This window comes from Perognathus longimembris, chromosome 18, assembly GCF_023159225.1.
Source record: "Perognathus longimembris pacificus isolate PPM17 chromosome 18, ASM2315922v1, whole genome shotgun sequence".
NCBI classification, from domain to species: Eukaryota; Metazoa; Chordata; class Mammalia; order Rodentia; family Heteromyidae; genus Perognathus; species Perognathus longimembris.
In genome coordinates, this window is record NC_063178.1 from 657,212 (window position 1) to 674,960 (window position 17,749).

Genomic DNA, 17,749 nt, shown 5'->3' on the forward strand with positions numbered 1-17,749 from the left:
CACTCATTGCAATTCCTGAATGCTAAAATTGGTGTAAAGAGACAAAGAGTCAGCCCAGGTGTCTACACCACGGCACCAGGTTCCAGGCTGGATGGGGGAGGGGCTGCGGGCGGGGATGGGTGGACCAGGGGCTGCAGTCGGGGCTCCTCCCTCCTCCTGCGTGCCACACAGGCAGCTGCAGGTCCCTGCCTCGGCTACTGTACTGCATAATGGTGTTTTCATTATGAAACCACCCACAGGAGCCATTTAAATACTCCGCTAATTATACAACCCACCTATGTCGTGATGCTATATATAGCGTGCCTTTCACCCAAGGGTAAGCAGGAGCTTTAAAAACTGCACTTACGAAGAACTGCAGGTGTTTCAAACTTGACCCGTGGGCACTGGCGAATGTTGCCGAGGCCGCCCAGTCTCCAGATGAAGAGCTGTGAGAGAGCTCTGTGTCTTGTTCCATGCGTTATAACCTCATCCACCTGTGTCTCCACTTCTACCCTGCCCGACACTACAGCCTTCAGTCATGTCAGAATGTGGCATTTCAGTGACTTTGTGGAAAGGCTTCTCTGAGAGCTGAAGGTGTGTCGCCTAGTGCTCTAGCTTGACCTGAGGCTGGGCCCTCATCAACACAAGGGGCTGTTCAGCTCAACTCAGAGACTGAACGTCCACCCTGTTCAGACTCCAGCCAGGGACCTTCCAAGGTCACAGCATGGAGGTGACATCACAGCAGGACCCTGTGTGAGAGTGGGCGACACCACGGCGGGACTGGGTGTGAGAGTGGGGGCAACACCACAGCGGGATCGTGTGCAAGGTGACATCACAGTGGGGTCGTGTGCAAGGTGACATCACGGCAGGGTCGTGCGCAAGGTGACATCACGGCGGGATCATGTGCAAGGTGACATCACGGCAGGGTCGTGGGCAAGGTGACATCACGGCGGGATCCTGTGCAAGGTGACATCACGGTGAGATTGTGTATAAGACCTCCCACTCAGCTCCACTTCCTGAAGGTTTTGTCACCTCTCCACAGCACCACCTTGTGTGTGGGTGCAAATCTTCAACAGGAGCCTTTTCGGGGGGACATCTGACATCTCTACACAATCTAACTCACCTCTCTCTCTCTCTCTCTCGTCTCCCCTTTTTTCTGTTAGCTAACAATCCAGCTAGCCAGCCTTCATGCCCACCTCCCACAGGCGGAATCAGGAACGCTTTCAGAAGGTCATTTGGAAGCATGAATTCCACAGTGAAGGCAGAGCACTTCCTGTTCTGCCCAACTGCCCCACTGGGGATGGTCATTCTGAGACACAGGAAAGTCTATCCAATTCATACTTCCAGGGGACTGGGAACGTGGGCAGACAGTGGGCAGTCTGACTCATCACACAAGCTCAATTGTGCTGTCCAAGCCAACATTGGCTCCCACACACTTTCTAGATTTCCAACAGGCTTTCACAGGGAACCTGCCACCGCCCACCACCAGCCGTCCTTGCCCTGTGGCTGTGCCAAGCTCCCTCACACAAACTTACACACCCAGAGTTGTATTCTAGCACTTCCTCTTTCTGTGAGGTATTCTGTGTAAGTTAAGAACTATAGCCCTATTCAATTCTCTCTTTACTCCTATCCACAAGGCCATGAAGCCCATACACACAGATTTATTTCCTGCGCTTACTTCTAGCCATTCAACTCTTATTTTTCAGATCTCCTTTTGTTATTAAGGTTGGTCTGTTTTAGGCTCACTTTGAATGGGTTAAGCATGACGTTTTCCTATATGTATTTAATGTACTTTGTACATAGTTGCCCCCCCTGCTCCTTCCCTCTTAACTGATCACTTTTCCCTCCCCTAATAGTCCCCCTTCAAATATTTGTCTGTAGGACTAAGAATGTGGCTTAGCAGTAAAGTGCTTGCCTAGCATGCATGAAGGGCTGGGTTCAATTCCTCAGCACCACATAAACAGAAAAAGCCAGAGGTGGCGCTGTGGCTCAAGAGGTAGAGTGCTAGCCTTGAGCAAAAAGATTCCAGGGACAGTGTTCAGGCCCTGAGTTCCAAGCCCTCAGGACTGGCCAAAAACAAAACAAAACAAATATCTGTCTGTATACCATGTAACGAGTTTTAAGACCCTGTCTGATAATTCCAGTATCAAACGTCTCTTTAGGTCAGTTTGAATTGTTTGTTCTTTCTGTTGGCATTAGTTCGTGCTACCTCTTTCTTTGGACATTTTATCTTTCTGTAAGCTACGGATATGCCCTGAAAATCCAAAATTAAGACAGACTTAATCCTGGAAGATTTATGCTTGCTTGTGCAAAGTGCCTCCAAGCTAATGCTGGCCTGGGATTTTGTTCTTGTTGTTGTTTTACCTGGACAATGGGACTCTGTGCAGTAGACGCGTGCATGGCGTGGCGTGGCCTGGACGACGGGACTCTGTGCAGTAGGCGCGTGCACGTGCGTGGCCTGGATGACGGGACTCTGTGCAGTACACGCATGCGTGGCGTGGCGTGGCCTGGATGACGGGACTCTGTGCAGTACACACGTGCGTGGCGTGGCGTGGCCTGGATGACGGGACTCTGTGCAGTACACGCGTGCGTGGCGTGGCGTGGCCTGGATGATGGGACTCTGTGCAGTACACGCGTGCGTGGCGTGGCGTGGCCTGGACGACGGGACTCTGTGCAGTAGACGCGTGCATGGCGTGGCGTGGCCTGGACGATGGGACTCTGTGCAGTAGATGCGTGCGTGGCGTGGCGTGGCCTGGACGACGGGACTCTGTGCAGTAGACGCGTGCGTGGCGTGGCCTGGATGACGGGACTCTGTGCAGTAGACGCGTGCGTGGCGTGGCGTGGCCTGGACGACGGGACTCTGTGCAGTACACGCGTGCGTGGCGTGGCGTGGCCTGGACGACGGGACTCTGTGCAGTACATGCGTGCGTGGCGTGGCCTGGATGATGGGACTCTGTGCAGTAGACGTGTGTGTGGCGTGGCCTGGACGACGGGACTCTGTGCAGTACACGCGTGCGTGGCGTGGCCTGGACGACAGGACTCTGTGCAGTACACGCGTGCGTGGCGTGGCCTGGATGACGGGACTCTGTGCAGTAGATGCGTGCGTGGCATGGCGTGGCCTGGACGACGGGACTCTGTGCAGTACACGCGTGCGTGGCGTGGCGTGGCCTGGACGACGGGACTCTGTGCAGTACACGCGTGCGTGGCGTGGCGTGGCCTGGACGACGGGACTCTGTGCAGTACACGCGTGCGTGGCGTGGCGTGGCCTGGACGACGGGACTCTGTGCAGTACATGCGTGCGTGGCGTGGCCTGGATGATGGGACTCTGTGCAGTAGACGTGTGTGTGGCGTGGCCTGGACGACGGGACTCTGTGCAGTACACGCGTGCGTGGCGTGGCCTGGACGACGGGACTCTGTGCAGTACACACGTGCGTGGCGTGGCCTGGACGACGGGACTCTGTGCAGTAGAAGCGTGCGTGGCGTGGCCTGGACGACGGGACTCTGTGCAGTAGACAAGTGCGTGGCATGGCCTGGATGACAGGATTCTGCAGTACACATGTGTGTGGCGTGGCCTGGATGACGGGACTCTGTGCAGTACACGCGTGCGTGGCATGGCGTGGCCTGGACGACGGGACTCTGTGCAGTAGACGCGTGCGTGGTGTGGCGTGGCCTGGATTGTGGGGACTGCTTTCTCTGCTCCGGCTCAAATGCTTATTCCTTTCTCTCTTATTACCCTCGTATCGTCTTCTCCCCCAACCCTCGGCCTGCAGGTCTGTCGGGGTGAGACGTAGGGGCGTCTCCGTCCTGGCTGCGCACGACCCGCGTGGCAATGTGACCGTTTTCCTACCTACGGACATAGACCACGGAGTCAGCTTCTGAGAGCGAACTAACTTTATTGAGAGAGGGGCAAGGGTAGATGATCAGGGGAAGGGGGTTGGCCAGGATTCCCATAGGCCACGAGCTGTCACTTGACCTCCAAGGGGCTGGTCACTTGACCTCCAAGGGGCTACGTCACTCTGAGCGTGCCAAACCAGGGCGGGGCTGGTAGGCGCCAGGCTGGCTGCCAGCTAAGTCGGGGGTCTCTTTGCCTGACTGGTTTCTCCGGATTCCAATGTATAGAGGATGGAAAGGCCGCATTCCCCAGCTGGGGGAGGTGCCTCAGGCCCCTTCCATCTAGAGGGGAAGATGGACCCCAACACTGGATGATGGGACTCTGTGCAGTACACGCGTGCGTGGCGTGGCCTGTGGTTGCAGTTGATGGGGTTTTGTCCTCTGCTTTGCGCTGTGGGTCTGGGTGTTAGGATGTAGGGCACTGGGGTTGCTCCGGGCCACATTCTTCTTGAGTGAAGTCACGAGGGCATCAAGTCTGCGGAAGAGGGACTTCCTGGGTGCCCTTCTTGAATGTCCCTTGCCTTGTTTCCTCCCCAGAACTCCCAGCTCCCAGGCAGTGAAAACTAAGGCTTAGACACACAAGCCCGGAAAACTTCCAGGCTGACAGCCAACTGCTTGCACCTTTGGTTCCTACTGGTCCTTGAAGTGTCCCCTGTGTATCATTTTACTTTTTGCTGGCTCATTGGACTTTGTTGTTGTTGTTTTTTTAACTTTTTCAGCAGAATAATGATGTGGGTAATTAGACTGTCATGTTGCCAGGAAGAGAGCCCTGCAGGGCTCGTTTTTGTGAAACGTAAAGGGGAGAAAATGATGGTTAATAAAACGCACAGGTTGATAAATAACGCTCTGCTATTAATCTTACGAAAGGCTTCTCAACCATAGCCTGGCTGTGAAGCACAAAGTGACTTTACCTGCCTCTCAGGTGGTCAGAAGTGCTGCAGTCGACTCTGTGACTTTCTGTGGAAGAAGGGGCATGGAAAAGAGGAAATGGACAGGAAGGAACGCGGAAAACGGTCCCTTCCCCCTTAGGACTATGGAATGTCCACAGTGAAGTGTAAAGTAGAGAAGAGGCAGGCAGCAGGAAAAAGTTCTCTTGGCCTCTCTATAACTGAGCAGAAATTCCCAGTAAGGCTCTCCCTTCTGGAGAGGCACGCCCTGAGGGGTGAGCGAGGTGGGCCGCGTCCAGGCAGGTGGATTCTGAGCTCCTTTTGAGGAAGGCTGAATCAAAAACATTGGCCAAACAGGTGCTCAGAGGGACAAGAAAGCAGGGTTTCTCTGTCCAAACTGACAGCATCGCCATGGAGACTCGCCAGTGTTCACGGTTTCTCCTGTCCACGTTTGTATTACACGCCGGGACCAGTTTAATCTTCCCAAACCCTGTGATTGCCATCTACCTCTCATCCCGCGCACCATCTGTGGTCACGTCCTGCTTGCACAGTAAGTTCAAAACACCTGGTCTGGATGGCGGGGCCCTGTGGGCCTTCCACTTATGGCCTCCCCAAATCCCAGAAGCACACAGGTCCCTGCACGCCAGGCTTCTTGCTTTGAGAAGTATCACCCGTTCTTTCTATGAAGCAGAGCCAGACTTTGTTCTGGAATGGGCTCCCATCTGAGCGGGGAGGGGAGGAAACGCTCCTGATGGAGGCAACCTGGACACAGGTACTAATCCAGTCTTGCTCAGAGCATCTCAGTGTTCCCTCGATGAACCACCCTTATTCATAATCCTGTTAGGAGTCCCACTGTGATGGCCCCTTTCTAAACCCCGCCCCTGACTCTGGGGCACTGGGAAATGACCCTGGGCTCAGGAGGAGGCCTGGACTCAGAGGGGGCAGACTGTCGATGACTGGACTGTTCACGCGGCATACGTACATGGCCTGTGGCATTCATTGATCGCAAGTGTAGTCGTGCAGTAAGTTACCTCAGAACTTGGCAGTTTAGCCTTGAATATTTATTATCTGCCTAGTCCCCAAGGCCCTGTATCTGGATGCAGCCAAGGACCTGCTCGGGGACTCCCGTGAGATACACTCCAGGTCGGACAGCAGTGCTCCGAAGCCAACCGAGTGGCTTTAGGCAGGCGTCCCGGCTCGGCAGCCTGGTGGGAGGAGAGCCTCAGTCCCTAACCACACAGGCCTCTCTCCACAAGGCTTCCAGAGTGTCCTGGGCAGCCCGTGATGAGCTAACACGTATGCACACACGGAACGAGAGTGAGAACAGAACCACTGGTGAGACAGCACGTGCACACGCAGCGCGAGAGGAGGACGGAGAGGATGAGACAGAGCACCTTCAACGAGGGTGGGATGATTCCCTCCCGTGGGGCCCCCGCCGCCCAGCCCTGCTGCGTCCGGGATTAAGTTTGCAACACATGGGTTTGGGGGAACAGCTGAAGCCTAGCATCTGCTCTGAAGAGTCGCAGTTCCCGGGTGGGGGTGGGGGAAGGCGTCTGGCAGCTGACGGTGTGTCCTCGTTCTGCGCCTTGAGTCTTCCTCCCCCAGCCTCCGCTCCCCGGAGTGCGGTGACAGCGGACTCTGCTGAGCACAGGGCTCCCCTGCTCACTGGGCCCATGCATGTCAGGGAAGCGGCCAGCATCCCTGAGACCAGGAGCGAAGCCCGGCCCGGCCCCTGCACTCATCACAGTCGTCGGGGGCGAGCTGTGGAGTATGTACTGGAGGAGGAGGAGGAGGAGGAGGAGGAGGAGGAGGAGGAGGAGGAGGAGGAGGAGGAGGAGGAGGAGGAGGAGGAGGAGGAGGAGGAGGAGGAGGAGAATAGAAGCCACAAAGCACTGAGCACAGCATTCTGAGGCCCACTCCAAGCCTGCACTAAACACACAACCGAGGGACTGGACTGCAGCAGGCTGCGCGGTCACCTCAGAGGGCCTTCCTAGCCAGGCAGAAGCCCAAAAGGGGCTCCATCTCAGCAGAGCCCACAGGAGGCCGCAGGGAGACCCCTGAAGACATCGACACCATGCAGCAACCAATGTCCAGAACAAGACCCTTTGGAAGGAGGCAGAAACAAGAACACGGCACTTGTTAAGGTGACAAGGTGGGGGGGAGGCCCTATGTCTGCTTGAGTCTCTCACATCTGGAAAGCTGTAGAACAGAGCCTCCAAGACCTGCAGGGATTGCTCAAAGGCAGGCCACAGGTTAACTCAGGAGCCTGCCTGGGGACTCACAACCATGTCTCATCTTCTGAAAGCAAGAGCCAAGAATGCATGACAAATAGGAGGAGCTGTTGACCCATCGCAATCAGTGGCGTATGCACCATTATGTTCTAATGCTGTTTATTATATAGAGATCATGTGACATGTGACTTCTAATATTCCTACTGGAGAAATTCAAACCATGATCTGGGAATTAACCAATCAACAAGGGCCACACAAAAGGAGATGGCCAATTAGCAAAATCCAAAGTTACCACACAAAAGCCCACCTGCAAGTCCATACCAGTGCACCAGCCACACCTAGCTGTTTGTCTCTCCCTATAACAGCATCCTAATAAATCTTTGCTTTTCTCAGGTGAGAGAGAGAGAGAGAAAGAGAAAGAGAGAGAGGATGGAGGAAGGAAGGAAAGGAGAGAAGGAAGAATGGATGGAAGGAAGGAAAGAAGGAAGAAACTCCATCAAGATGACAGGTTTCAAATTTTTTAAGCAATGGAATCCTTTTCTCAAGCAAAAATCTCAACCAACCAAGAGCTTAAAAGACCAAGCACTAACAGGGAGGAACTTTTGCAAAGCAAAAATCATAAATGACTGGTATCCAAAATAGAGGATTTTTTAAATTCTACCAAAAAAAACAAACCCACAACCGATTACAAATGGGGCAAAAATTCCAATTGACACAGCACCAGAAAAAGATACACAGGTGGCAATTAAGTACATGAAAAAATCAGATACATGCACAACTCCAATACATAAAATTAAAGCAATAAGGCCCCGTTACACACCAAGTAGCACCAACACTGGCAAGGATGAGGGGCAACACGAGCTGTAGCGTTGCTGCCGGTGGACATGAGACAGAGAGATGGCTTTGGAAGGCAGTCTGGTCGTTCGTTACTCTACCTACTTGGATCCTGTCACGGAAGGTGCGTTCTCTGGATTCTGCAGGAGCAGATGGCCTTGGGGGCTGTGGGGCTGGAGCCGTCAGGACTGTCCTCCATGGTGCTTCAAGACCTCCTAGGTGGAGAAGAAGGCAGCCTCGGGAAGACCAGCAGACCCAAGGCATCAACCACACCCACTCTGAGCCTTGAGTTCCTGGTCCTGAAATCCTAGTTCTTTAGCTCTTCTAATTGTGTGCCTGTGTGAACGGAATGAAAATGTCTTTGCGCTGCTTTGAATGCGTTTCCCTTTGGAAATGCATTTGGTTTGGGATTACTGTAATGTCACTTGCTACCAAGGGGGAAGGGAGGTTGTTCTGTTTTGAGAAATGAAGGCTTATTAAGATGTCATGAAAACCAAATGGCAGACAGAGTATAGCACCTCAAATGGACTTTGAAAAGACGGTTCACAGAGGAGACAGTGAAACATAGTGACTAGTTTGTAGGTGGAAGGATGCGATGATGTGAGCTTCGGAGTCTGCAGAGAATGGACTGCCATGGGGTGAGGAGAAGAGGAGGCAGATGGTTGGAGGTGGGAGGCAAATTGGAAAGTGCATAGTCATCCTGGCAGAACTGATGAGGGCAGGCCTGAGGTAGGAGGGAAGAATGGGGCAGCTGGAGATGAGAGAGAGGAGAAAGAAATCTGACATTGTCAAGCTCCTCATACATTTGTTTTGGCACCTAACACTAAAGAATTAACAGCAATTATTCTGGTATCTATGACAGCACAGCCTCTTCAGTGATTTGGGGCTCTGAAGCCTCAATTGGGCCTGGTTTATAAACAGTCACTTGGAGTTTAGAACAATGGAGAGACATGGCAGGGTTTTCACTGTATGGGTGGTGGGGTGACAGCCTCCTTTTGTGCTTTCAAAGGTCAGTTTGGCTGCTGTGTGGGAAATGGGGAGAGTGGAGGAGAAGCAAAAGCAAGAAGACGAGTCATTGTTCAATATCCAGGGAACACCCACTGCAGGGAGAGGTGTCTGGCCCTCGAGGATCTCCATTTCATTGGAATGCTGGGCAACAAGCAAACAAATCTATCTATCCGTCCATCTATCATAAACATGTCTATTTTCCTAGAAGCTGATGTGTGTGGATAGAAAGGCACAGCAGAGTGTAGGAAGATGTAAGAATGAGTGCCAGGGGACAGGTTGCCACTTTATGTAGGGTTGAGTCAGGAGCTCAGCTCTCATCTGAGCAAAGAGCTGGAGGAAACATGGAGGAAACCACGACATTAGGAGAAGAGCAACCCAAACCAATCAGCCGGGTCTAGGCAGGCGTGGGGCAGGGCAGGGGAGGGGGGTGAGGCAGGAATAGGGCTGCCGTGTTTGAGGAAGGCCACAGAGAGGCGAGCCTGGGAGCTGCGGACAGTGCACGCTTCAGTGGGCATTGTAGATTAGTCCTGGGGTGATGCTTCTGAAAGGAGAGGACACTTCCCTGATGATGAGGAAAACGATCCTCACACCTGTTCTGGAGCTTTGGCCTGAGGGCAGGAGCTGGGGAGGGGCTGGGAGACTCAAGCTGGGCCGTTTTCATAGTCAGGACCCAGGCTTGACAACAGCAAGGCTGCTGACATTGTGAGCAAGGTACGTGCTTGTCTCGGGCCTCAGATGTGCACTGCAGGATCTCCAGCAGCGTCCTGGCCTCTGTCCGTGGGAGGCCAGTAGCAGCTTCTCCTCCAGCTGTGCCCCAGTGGAGGCCTAAACCCCAGGTGTTGGGACTGAACTCAAGACTAGGAAGGCTTGTCATCTAGCAATACATGCAGACATGGTGGGTATGCTGCTAGCATTTTAAGGTGGCCTTCTTACACCTGCCCTGGGTTATGACCTGTGAGTGTGGGGGAGACTGAGGACATTCTTCTGAACAGAGGAACATGTGCAGTAAGGGGTTGTTGCTCCCATGCCTACACAAGGGCGCATAGGACTCTTGTCTTTACTGACTGGATAAGGATTCTCCTGCTGGCACCAAAGAAGCAAGGCCAAGCTGCCCACACTTTAGAGAGGAAGGCACAGTGCCTGAATAGGCCCTGGTCCACAGGCAGATAACGGGCTCTGTTGTGCAGATGCAAGGAGGGAAGCCTGACAATGATGGGGTGTGGAAACAGAGCCTTCCACTGCTGAGCCTGCAGATGAGAACACAGTGCAGATGTAACTGCCTCACTTCTGCCTCACCTGAGATCCTGAGTGGAGAAAGACACAGTTAAGCTATGTGAAGAGAGAAAACAATCATGTGTCAGCCAGTGCTGTCCATGTGAGGCCCATTTATCACACAGTAATAGAATGTGAAACAAAGGAAGCCTGAGCCTACCAGCGTGGGACAGCTGAGGATTTCATAAGAAAGCCCTCAGAAACACTGCCAACACCTGGTGCAGAAGATGAAGTCAGAGCCAAGCGAATACTACACACAGTATTGTAACAAAATACAGTAGTGCTGTTATGATCGGGACTGATGGGCTTCCATCACCAGATGTGGCTGTGCTCATCAGTGACCCTGGGCGGCAGGAGCCAGACAGAAGCCTGGTCTCAGAGTCGAGTTAAGAAAATGGCTGGCTGGCCCTGCTCAGGAACCGAGAATGTACAGGTCAGAGGTAAAACTGACTGCACTCACTGACGGGCTCGACATGAAGACAGCAAACACACCGTTCAAGAATGGAGGCTTTAGCTGCTATGTGGTGGGAAGATGGAGAGGGAACAGGGTGAGGAAGGAGAGGGCTGGAGATGATAAAGTTGTGTTACATTTTCCAGGGGGAAATTCCTAGGGGTTACAGACATCCTTGCAAGCACTACAGGCAGGCCCGGCTGCTGACCCAGCTGCAGCACCTCCAGCTTACAGAGAAGTCAGATCAACAGGAGATGAGGACGGCGGTGTGGACCCCGCTGCCGGGAGGTGAGAACGTCGGTGTGCACACACAGTCGGGAGGTGACAACTGCCATGTGCACACCATGGGGAGGTGAAACTGTCAGTGTACACACACCATCAGAAGCACCTGCTTTCGCTCTGCCGGACATTAGGTACCCCCGGCAGGGAGGCGCGGGATCCCCGGAGGGCTCGCCGGCCCCGGAGACCTGGCTCGCGGCCGGGGCGGAGGCCGGGGCCGCACCGCGTACCTGCCCTTCCACGCGGAGGCTGGCGGGGCTGGCGGAGCCCGGGGCCCGCGGGCCGGGGAGGGGCGTCCCGGGGACGCCGCGGAGCCCCGCCGGCGAGAGGCCGCAGTGCCGCGCGCGGCCGCAGGGGGCAGCACCGCCGCCTGGAGCCCCGCCGCCGCCACCGCGCGCCGCTCTGGGCGCGGGCCGTGCGCAGCCGCCCCAGGCGCTCTCCTATTGGCTGCCGCTCGGCGCCGCCATGTTGGCGGAAGTGAGTTCCGGGCCGCGGAGGGGCCGGGCCGCCGCGTCCCCGGCACCGCCGCCCGCGTCCTCGCCTCGCTGGTGCGGAGCCGAGCGCCGGCGACCGGCGGCATGGAGCGACGCCGGATGAACCTGCCCTCGGGGCCGGACACGCTGTGCTTCGACAAGGACGAGTTCATGAAGGTGGGCGGAGGAGGCCCCGGGCGCGCTCGATCCCCCGGGCCGCGCGCCGAGGCCGCGGACCCGGAGCCCGGTCCCCGAGGCCGAGCGCGCGACCCCAGCGCCGAGGGGGCCCGCGGGCCCGGGGAGGAGGTCTCGCCCCCCACCCCCCACCCCAGACAGCGCCCCGGGCCCGTCGGGGCCGTGCGCGACCCGGGGCCCGCACCGCCGTGGGGGCCGACCGGTCAGTGCGGAAAATTGCTTGGGCCGAAGTTTGCGCCGGCGGCCCCGCCGAGCAGCCTCGCCCCCCCCGCCCGTGCCCCGCGCCCCGCGCCCCGCGCCCCTGGATGAGCGAACCCGAGGCCCGGGTGCGAGGAGGTGTGGGAAATGCGCTCGTGGAAACGGTACACCGAGAACGTTTCGCGGCGGCGGACGGTCCCCACGCCGAGCCTCGGAAGTGTCCCCGCCTTGGGTCAGAGCCCAAGGGAACTTTGCCTGTGGGAGGCTGCGCCCCAGGGCGTCGCCAGAACCATCCCTAGACGTGCTTAGGTTTAGTTTCCTAAGACGGGCCCCTTTTCACATCCCTCAGAAACTAGCTTCAGGGCTAGGAAGTTTAAAGTTTTGACACCTTAGTGTCTTAAGCTTCTGCTTGGTGTGTGTTTTTTTTCCTTCTTTTTCCCACGTGGTCATTGTTTCCCACTAGTTGGCTTCTTCTGCAAGATATTTTGTATAAACTAGGTGGAATAAAAAGTTTGTATACTCCTTGAGTGTGCACGTAACGTTTTTCATACGTGGGATTTTTCTAGACCCAGGAATAATGCTCTGGTATGGTGACATTCCTGTGGAACAGCTGTGGTTTGAATGAGATGTCAGAAACCTTTGGTTCTACATCTTGGTCAAGAGCTAGCCTGAAACACATTAGAAAGAATTAAGGATGCATGTTGTGGATATGTGCCTTGGAAAATGAAAACACAAGTCAGAGCCTTGTTCTGACTTCAGGAATCTAGGAATGCTGAATCATCTTCTCCGCCACTTAGCATAGACTTCTTAAGGCCCACTGCCAGCACCATTTCTGCCTCATTATCCCTGCATCTTTCTCAGACTGACACAGTGCTTTTGGTAAATGCACCCTCAGGAAGTAGAAATAAAGTATATGTTCATACATAGTAAGATGCATCTTGTTTTTTGTTTTGTTTTGTTTTGTTTTTGGCCAGTCCTGGGCCTTGGACTCAGGGCCTGAGCACTGTCCCTGGCTTCTTCCCGCTCAAGGCTAGCACTCTGCCACTTGAGCCACAGCGCCGCTTCTGGCCGTTTTCTGTATATGTGGTGCTGGGGAATCGAACCTAGGGCCTCGTGTATCCGAGGCAGGCACTCTTGCCACTAGGCTATATCCCCAGCCCCTGTAAGATGCATCTTAAACAACAAGTTGGGGAATGATTGTCATGCCAGCGTCCTATATCCTTTTATAGCACACAACCCTTTTGAATGTGCCAAGCACTTTGTAGTGCTGGTAAATGTGTAGAAGAAAGTACAATGTAAAATGTTGACTTTTCTAGGTGAAAATGGAAGTGAAATGCTATTTACTATTTCTGTTTCCTCTAAGGACACTTTGTGAGTTCCGTGACAGAAAGAGTGGGTGGAGTGTTTGCTGTCCGGGTTACTTTCCTACATTTGTGTCAACACATTTTGCAGTGGCAGTTCTCTCTGTGGTGTACCACATGACGTCATCTGTCAGGTGTCCTAAGTAGAGTCAGGAATATGTCTGTCTGATTCTGGGCCCAGAGAAACAGATGGCTTTTCAGTTAGTGGCCTTGACCCTGTGATTTGGTAAGATAGCCTCCTATCAGATATAATCACTGTAGGAATGTAGTTCATGGACGAAGTGCTAATGAGTACCTGAAGGAATGGTGCATGTAGATTAGAGCCATAAGCCACGAGCGCCTTTAAAGTTTTACACTAAACATTATTAATACTTGTAAAATTAAGGTGAGGAAAGCTGTTTCTGTTTCGAGAAAAGCCTAATAAGTATGTTATTTTGGAAATTAAATTTCCTGTAGGGGCTGGGGATATAGCCTAGTGGCAAGAGTGCCTGCCTCGGATACACGAGGCCCTAGGTTCGATTCCCCAGCACCACATATACAGAAAACGGCCAGAAGCCGCGCTGTGGCTCAAGTGGCAGAGTGCTAGCCTTGAGCGGGAAGAAGCCAGGGACAGTGCTCAGGCCCTGAGTCCAAGGCCCAGGACTGGCCAAAAAAAAAAAAAAAAAAAAAAAAATTTCCTGTAGAATGAGGCACAGGAGGATTGTTCTTGGTCAGGGTCCTTGTTGGTTCCTGCACAAGTGAATAGACAGACACCGTTGTGCTCAGCGTGTGACTTGAAGGTGCTGTTTCTGGAACAGTGTGGCCTTGTGAGAGACGAAATGGCTTTTCTCTCTTTCCCATGTCTTCCTCTTATATGTGTTACCACTGCAGTAATTTTTTTTTTCTTGCCAGTCCTGGGGCTTGAATTCAGGGCCTGGGCACTGTCCCTAAGCCTCTTTGTGCTCAAGGCTAGCACTCTACCTCTTGAGTCACAGCACCACTTTTTTGTGTATGTGGTACTGAGGAATCTAACCCAGGGCTTCATGCATGCTAGACAAGCACCCTGCCACTAAGCCACATTCCTAGCCCCCCATTGCAGTAATTTTTCTGATATACTTTTCAGGAAGACTTCGACGTCGATCACTTTGTGTCTGACTGTAGGAAGAGGGTACAGTTGGAAGAGCTGAGAGATGACCTGGAGCTGTATTACAAGCTGCTTAAAACAGCCATGGTGGAACTGATCAACAAGGACTATGCAGACTTTGTAAATCTCTCCACAAACTTGGTCAGTCGGGACTCCACAGACATGGCTTCTTTCCTTGCATATCGAGTCTTAGAAGTGTACTGCTTTTAGAAAATTTGTAATTTATTTTACCCCAGAAATTTGAAGTAATTGCCAATCTCATTAACCAAAGAATGGCAAAAAAAAGTCTAGTATTACTTTGATCATAAAAGAGATACTATTACTATTGACTGTGATGTTCATGCTGACATGATTTCGTCTTTAGGTTGGCATGGACAAGGCCCTCAACCAGCTTTCTGTGCCTTTGGGACAATTACGAGAAGAGGTTCTGGTAAGTTCCCCCCAATAGTATTAGTTTATTTTACTACATGCTTGTCTTCCTCTTCCAAATATAATTTTTTAATCGATTAATTTGTTCTTTACTGAATAGTCATCACCCTAAAAAAGTTGTAAATAATATATGTATATATTTTTGCCAGTCCTGGGGCTTGAACTCAGGGCCTGAGCACTGTCCCTAGCTTCTTTTTGCTCAAGGCTATCACTCTACCACTTGAGCCACAGCGCCACTTCCAGCTTTTTCTATATATGTGGCGCTGAGGATTGGAACTCAGGGCTTCATGTATATGAGGTGAGCACTCTACCACTAGGCCATATTCCCAGCCCCTAAATAATATTTTTGCATGTGATATTACAACCCTAAACATGTTTGAAGATGACAGGTTCTTACTGTAGACAGCTTTAAAATGCAGGAGAAGGTACAATACAAATGTGGCTTGTTAGTGAGTTGAAGGGTTTTTAATTTGCTGTTTTCTCAAGTAGTATTTTTTGTGTGGCCAGATTCCTAGAGCAGCCCACAAAAACCAAGAGCAGCTGAAGGATGATACAAAGTTGATGTGAACTAGCCAGTCGCTGGTGGCTCACACCTGTAATTATAGCTCCTCAGAACCTGAAACTTAGAGGATCATGGGTCAAGGCCAGCTTGGGTAGAAAGTTCTTGAGACTCCATTTCCAAATAATCAGCAAAAATACAAGACCAGAGGTAAGGCTGAAATGGTAGAGCCCCAGTTGCGAGCAGGCAAGCTGAGCAGGCATAATACCCTGAGTTCAAACCCTGAACTTACCCAAAGAAAAAATTTAATAATAATTAATGTAACACCTAACAAACATGGTGTTAAAACATTTCCCTGAGGTAATGTCTACAGTGAAAATGGAGACAGGGCTGCAAGCCAGGAGAGACCAGTAGGTGCACATTAGAGGGAGAGTTTCAGCATCACTTTAAATGCCATAGTACTGAAAAGCACTTGGTGTGCCACCGCAGAGACGCTGTACTGCCACCACCAGGTCACACAACCCCTCAGACTCGAATCTTATCAGGCATGTGATCGACTTGGTAGACCATTTGTGTGTGTGTGAGCTGTGCTAGGAAAATGGAGAATAAAGGTTAGAGTCAGATGGCCACAGGAGGGGAGGCCAGAATGACTCAGAATCAGGTAAAGCCTGAGCTATAGCCTGCTTTTTTCTTTTGGTTGGTCATGGGGCTTTGAACTCTGGGCCTGGGCACTGTCCCTGAGCTCTTCAGCTCAAGGCTAGTGCTCTACCACTTGAGCCACAGCGCCATTCCGGTTTTCTGGTGGTTAATTGGAGGTACTTTCCTGCCCGGGCTGGCTTTGAACTGTGATCCTCAGATCTCAGTCTTCTGAGAAGCTAGGATTACCTGCTTCATTCTTTAAATAGCTCCTCAGAGTGATTTTCCATGGAATGTAAGAGAATGTTTTTGTGGTCAGTGCTGTCTTCCATGCCTCTTTGGCCCTACCTGCCCAGTAGCCTAGTCTAGCCTAATTGGATTATCCCCAGACTTTTGTTTTCTTCCCTAACTCATGAGGCTGCTAAAGAAGGCAACTGTCTCATTCTTTATTGTGTCCCCTTTGGTCTCTATGAAGTGCTCAGCAGGGATTTTGTTGCATTTGTTGAATGAATGAATATACTATTCTGTTCATTTTTCTATTCATTTTTGTCTACTTTTTTCTAGTTGTTTGATTACCTTCATTTTGGCCATCCTTTGTGATTATCTCATACTTGGATTAACCCTTTTTTGGCCATCCTTTTCCTGATTTCTTATTTCCTAAGTTTCCCAAAACAGTATTTTCATCATGATCAGTGTTTAAAATGTATAGAACCTAGTGCTTTGGGCAGGGTCCTCCTATCGTCAGCCCTTCTCTCTGAGTTTCTACTTAATTTCCCAAACAAGCCTGCAGTGTCGCTGCTTTAAGACTCTCCTCCTGGTGCTCGTCAGTTCCCACAGAAGAGTGGGTCTCCACCTCCCCTCTGCATCCCAGATGTTTCATGTGTGAGCCAGGCTATCCCCTTCCTGACCCCAGTCACCTATGGTTTCATCAGAGGAGCAGTTTTCCTTGTATTAATTAGTCCTGAATGACTTTGGCTTTCTGTGTCACTGAATCATGAGTGCCCTTCCAGCAACTATGTCTGATACTTGATGATTTTGCCAACATCTGTGTAATACTGGTTTGTGGATCTTAAAACCTGTAGAATTGAATTAAATGTACATTTCATAATGTTGCATGATAATTTTCACAATGTGTTTTCTTTAAAGAGTCTCAGATCATCTGTCAGTGAAGGAATTCGGGCAGTAGATGAACGAATGTCTAAACAAGAAGACATTAGGAAAAAAAAGGTATACTTTAGTATCTTACCATTAAAGCATCAACTCACTGGAGCACTTTGTAGTTACTAACAAGTTCAAGCATGTGATCTGGCTTCCTCTCTCTATCCCAGATACTTCACGGGACAGCCCGAGCCCACCTGTGGAGCAGGGTGGTGTCTTGTATCTAGGGATCAGTAGCTCAGTGTGGGTGGTGAGAAATACACCAGGTCTGGGGCTGGGAATATGGTAGAGTGCTCGCCTCGAGAAATACACCAGGTCTTCTCACTCCTGGTCTGATTAAAATCCCAAGAATCAGAAGGGTGAGGGAAAGTAATTAACTTTATTAGATGGTGAGGAAAATTGCATATTCATCTTGTGTTTTATTGCTTATCAGTGTTTTTAAAGAAATGTGGCCCAGGCCGTCTAAATGCCCATCCTCCAGCCTTCTCATGCTCTCCTTATGTTCTTTCCTGAAGTAGGGGGCGAGAGCAGGTCTGCCACCGAGGACTTGATACAGTGATCTCAGGGGTCCCTGAGTGGTATCTAGATTAAAACGGCTCAGTTTTCAAAGGAGAAAGCAGTATTTTTTTTTTATTAATTGAACATAAATTTTTTTACAAGGTGTTGTGCAAAGAGGGTGCAGTTACATAGTACGGCAGTGTGTACATTTCTTGTGATATCTTACGACCTGTTTTTCTATCCCTTGTCTAGGTCAGGTTGACATATATGCAGTATACAATGTATCAAGAACATATACAGTATTCACAGACTTGGTCTCTACTGTCTCTCCGTCTCCCTTTGTTAAC

At 51.7% G+C, this 17,749-nt stretch overlaps 1 protein-coding gene and 1 long non-coding RNA gene across 2 annotated transcripts in view; both read left to right on the forward strand.

Annotated features, from left to right (window-relative positions):
• The first annotated feature begins 11,313 nt into the window (after positions 1-11,313).
• The window catches only part of Cog2 (component of oligomeric golgi complex 2), a 29,944-nt gene continuing 23,508 nt past the window's right edge, over positions 11,314-17,749 (forward strand). Inside the window, exons 1-4 of the mRNA XM_048367573.1 lie at positions 11,314-11,482; positions 14,162-14,323; positions 14,547-14,612; positions 16,893-16,973. Coding sequence (XP_048223530.1) covers positions 11,411-11,482; positions 14,162-14,323; positions 14,547-14,612; positions 16,893-16,973 — 381 coding nt within the window. The 5' untranslated portion in view covers positions 11,314-11,410. The remainder of the gene's footprint in view (positions 11,483-14,161; positions 14,324-14,546; positions 14,613-16,892; positions 16,974-17,749) is intronic.
• LOC125366850 lies at positions 16,982-17,294 on the forward strand. The gene is made up of 2 exons (XR_007213984.1): positions 16,982-17,170; positions 17,220-17,294. It is a non-coding gene; the product is annotated as an uncharacterized LOC125366850 (long non-coding RNA).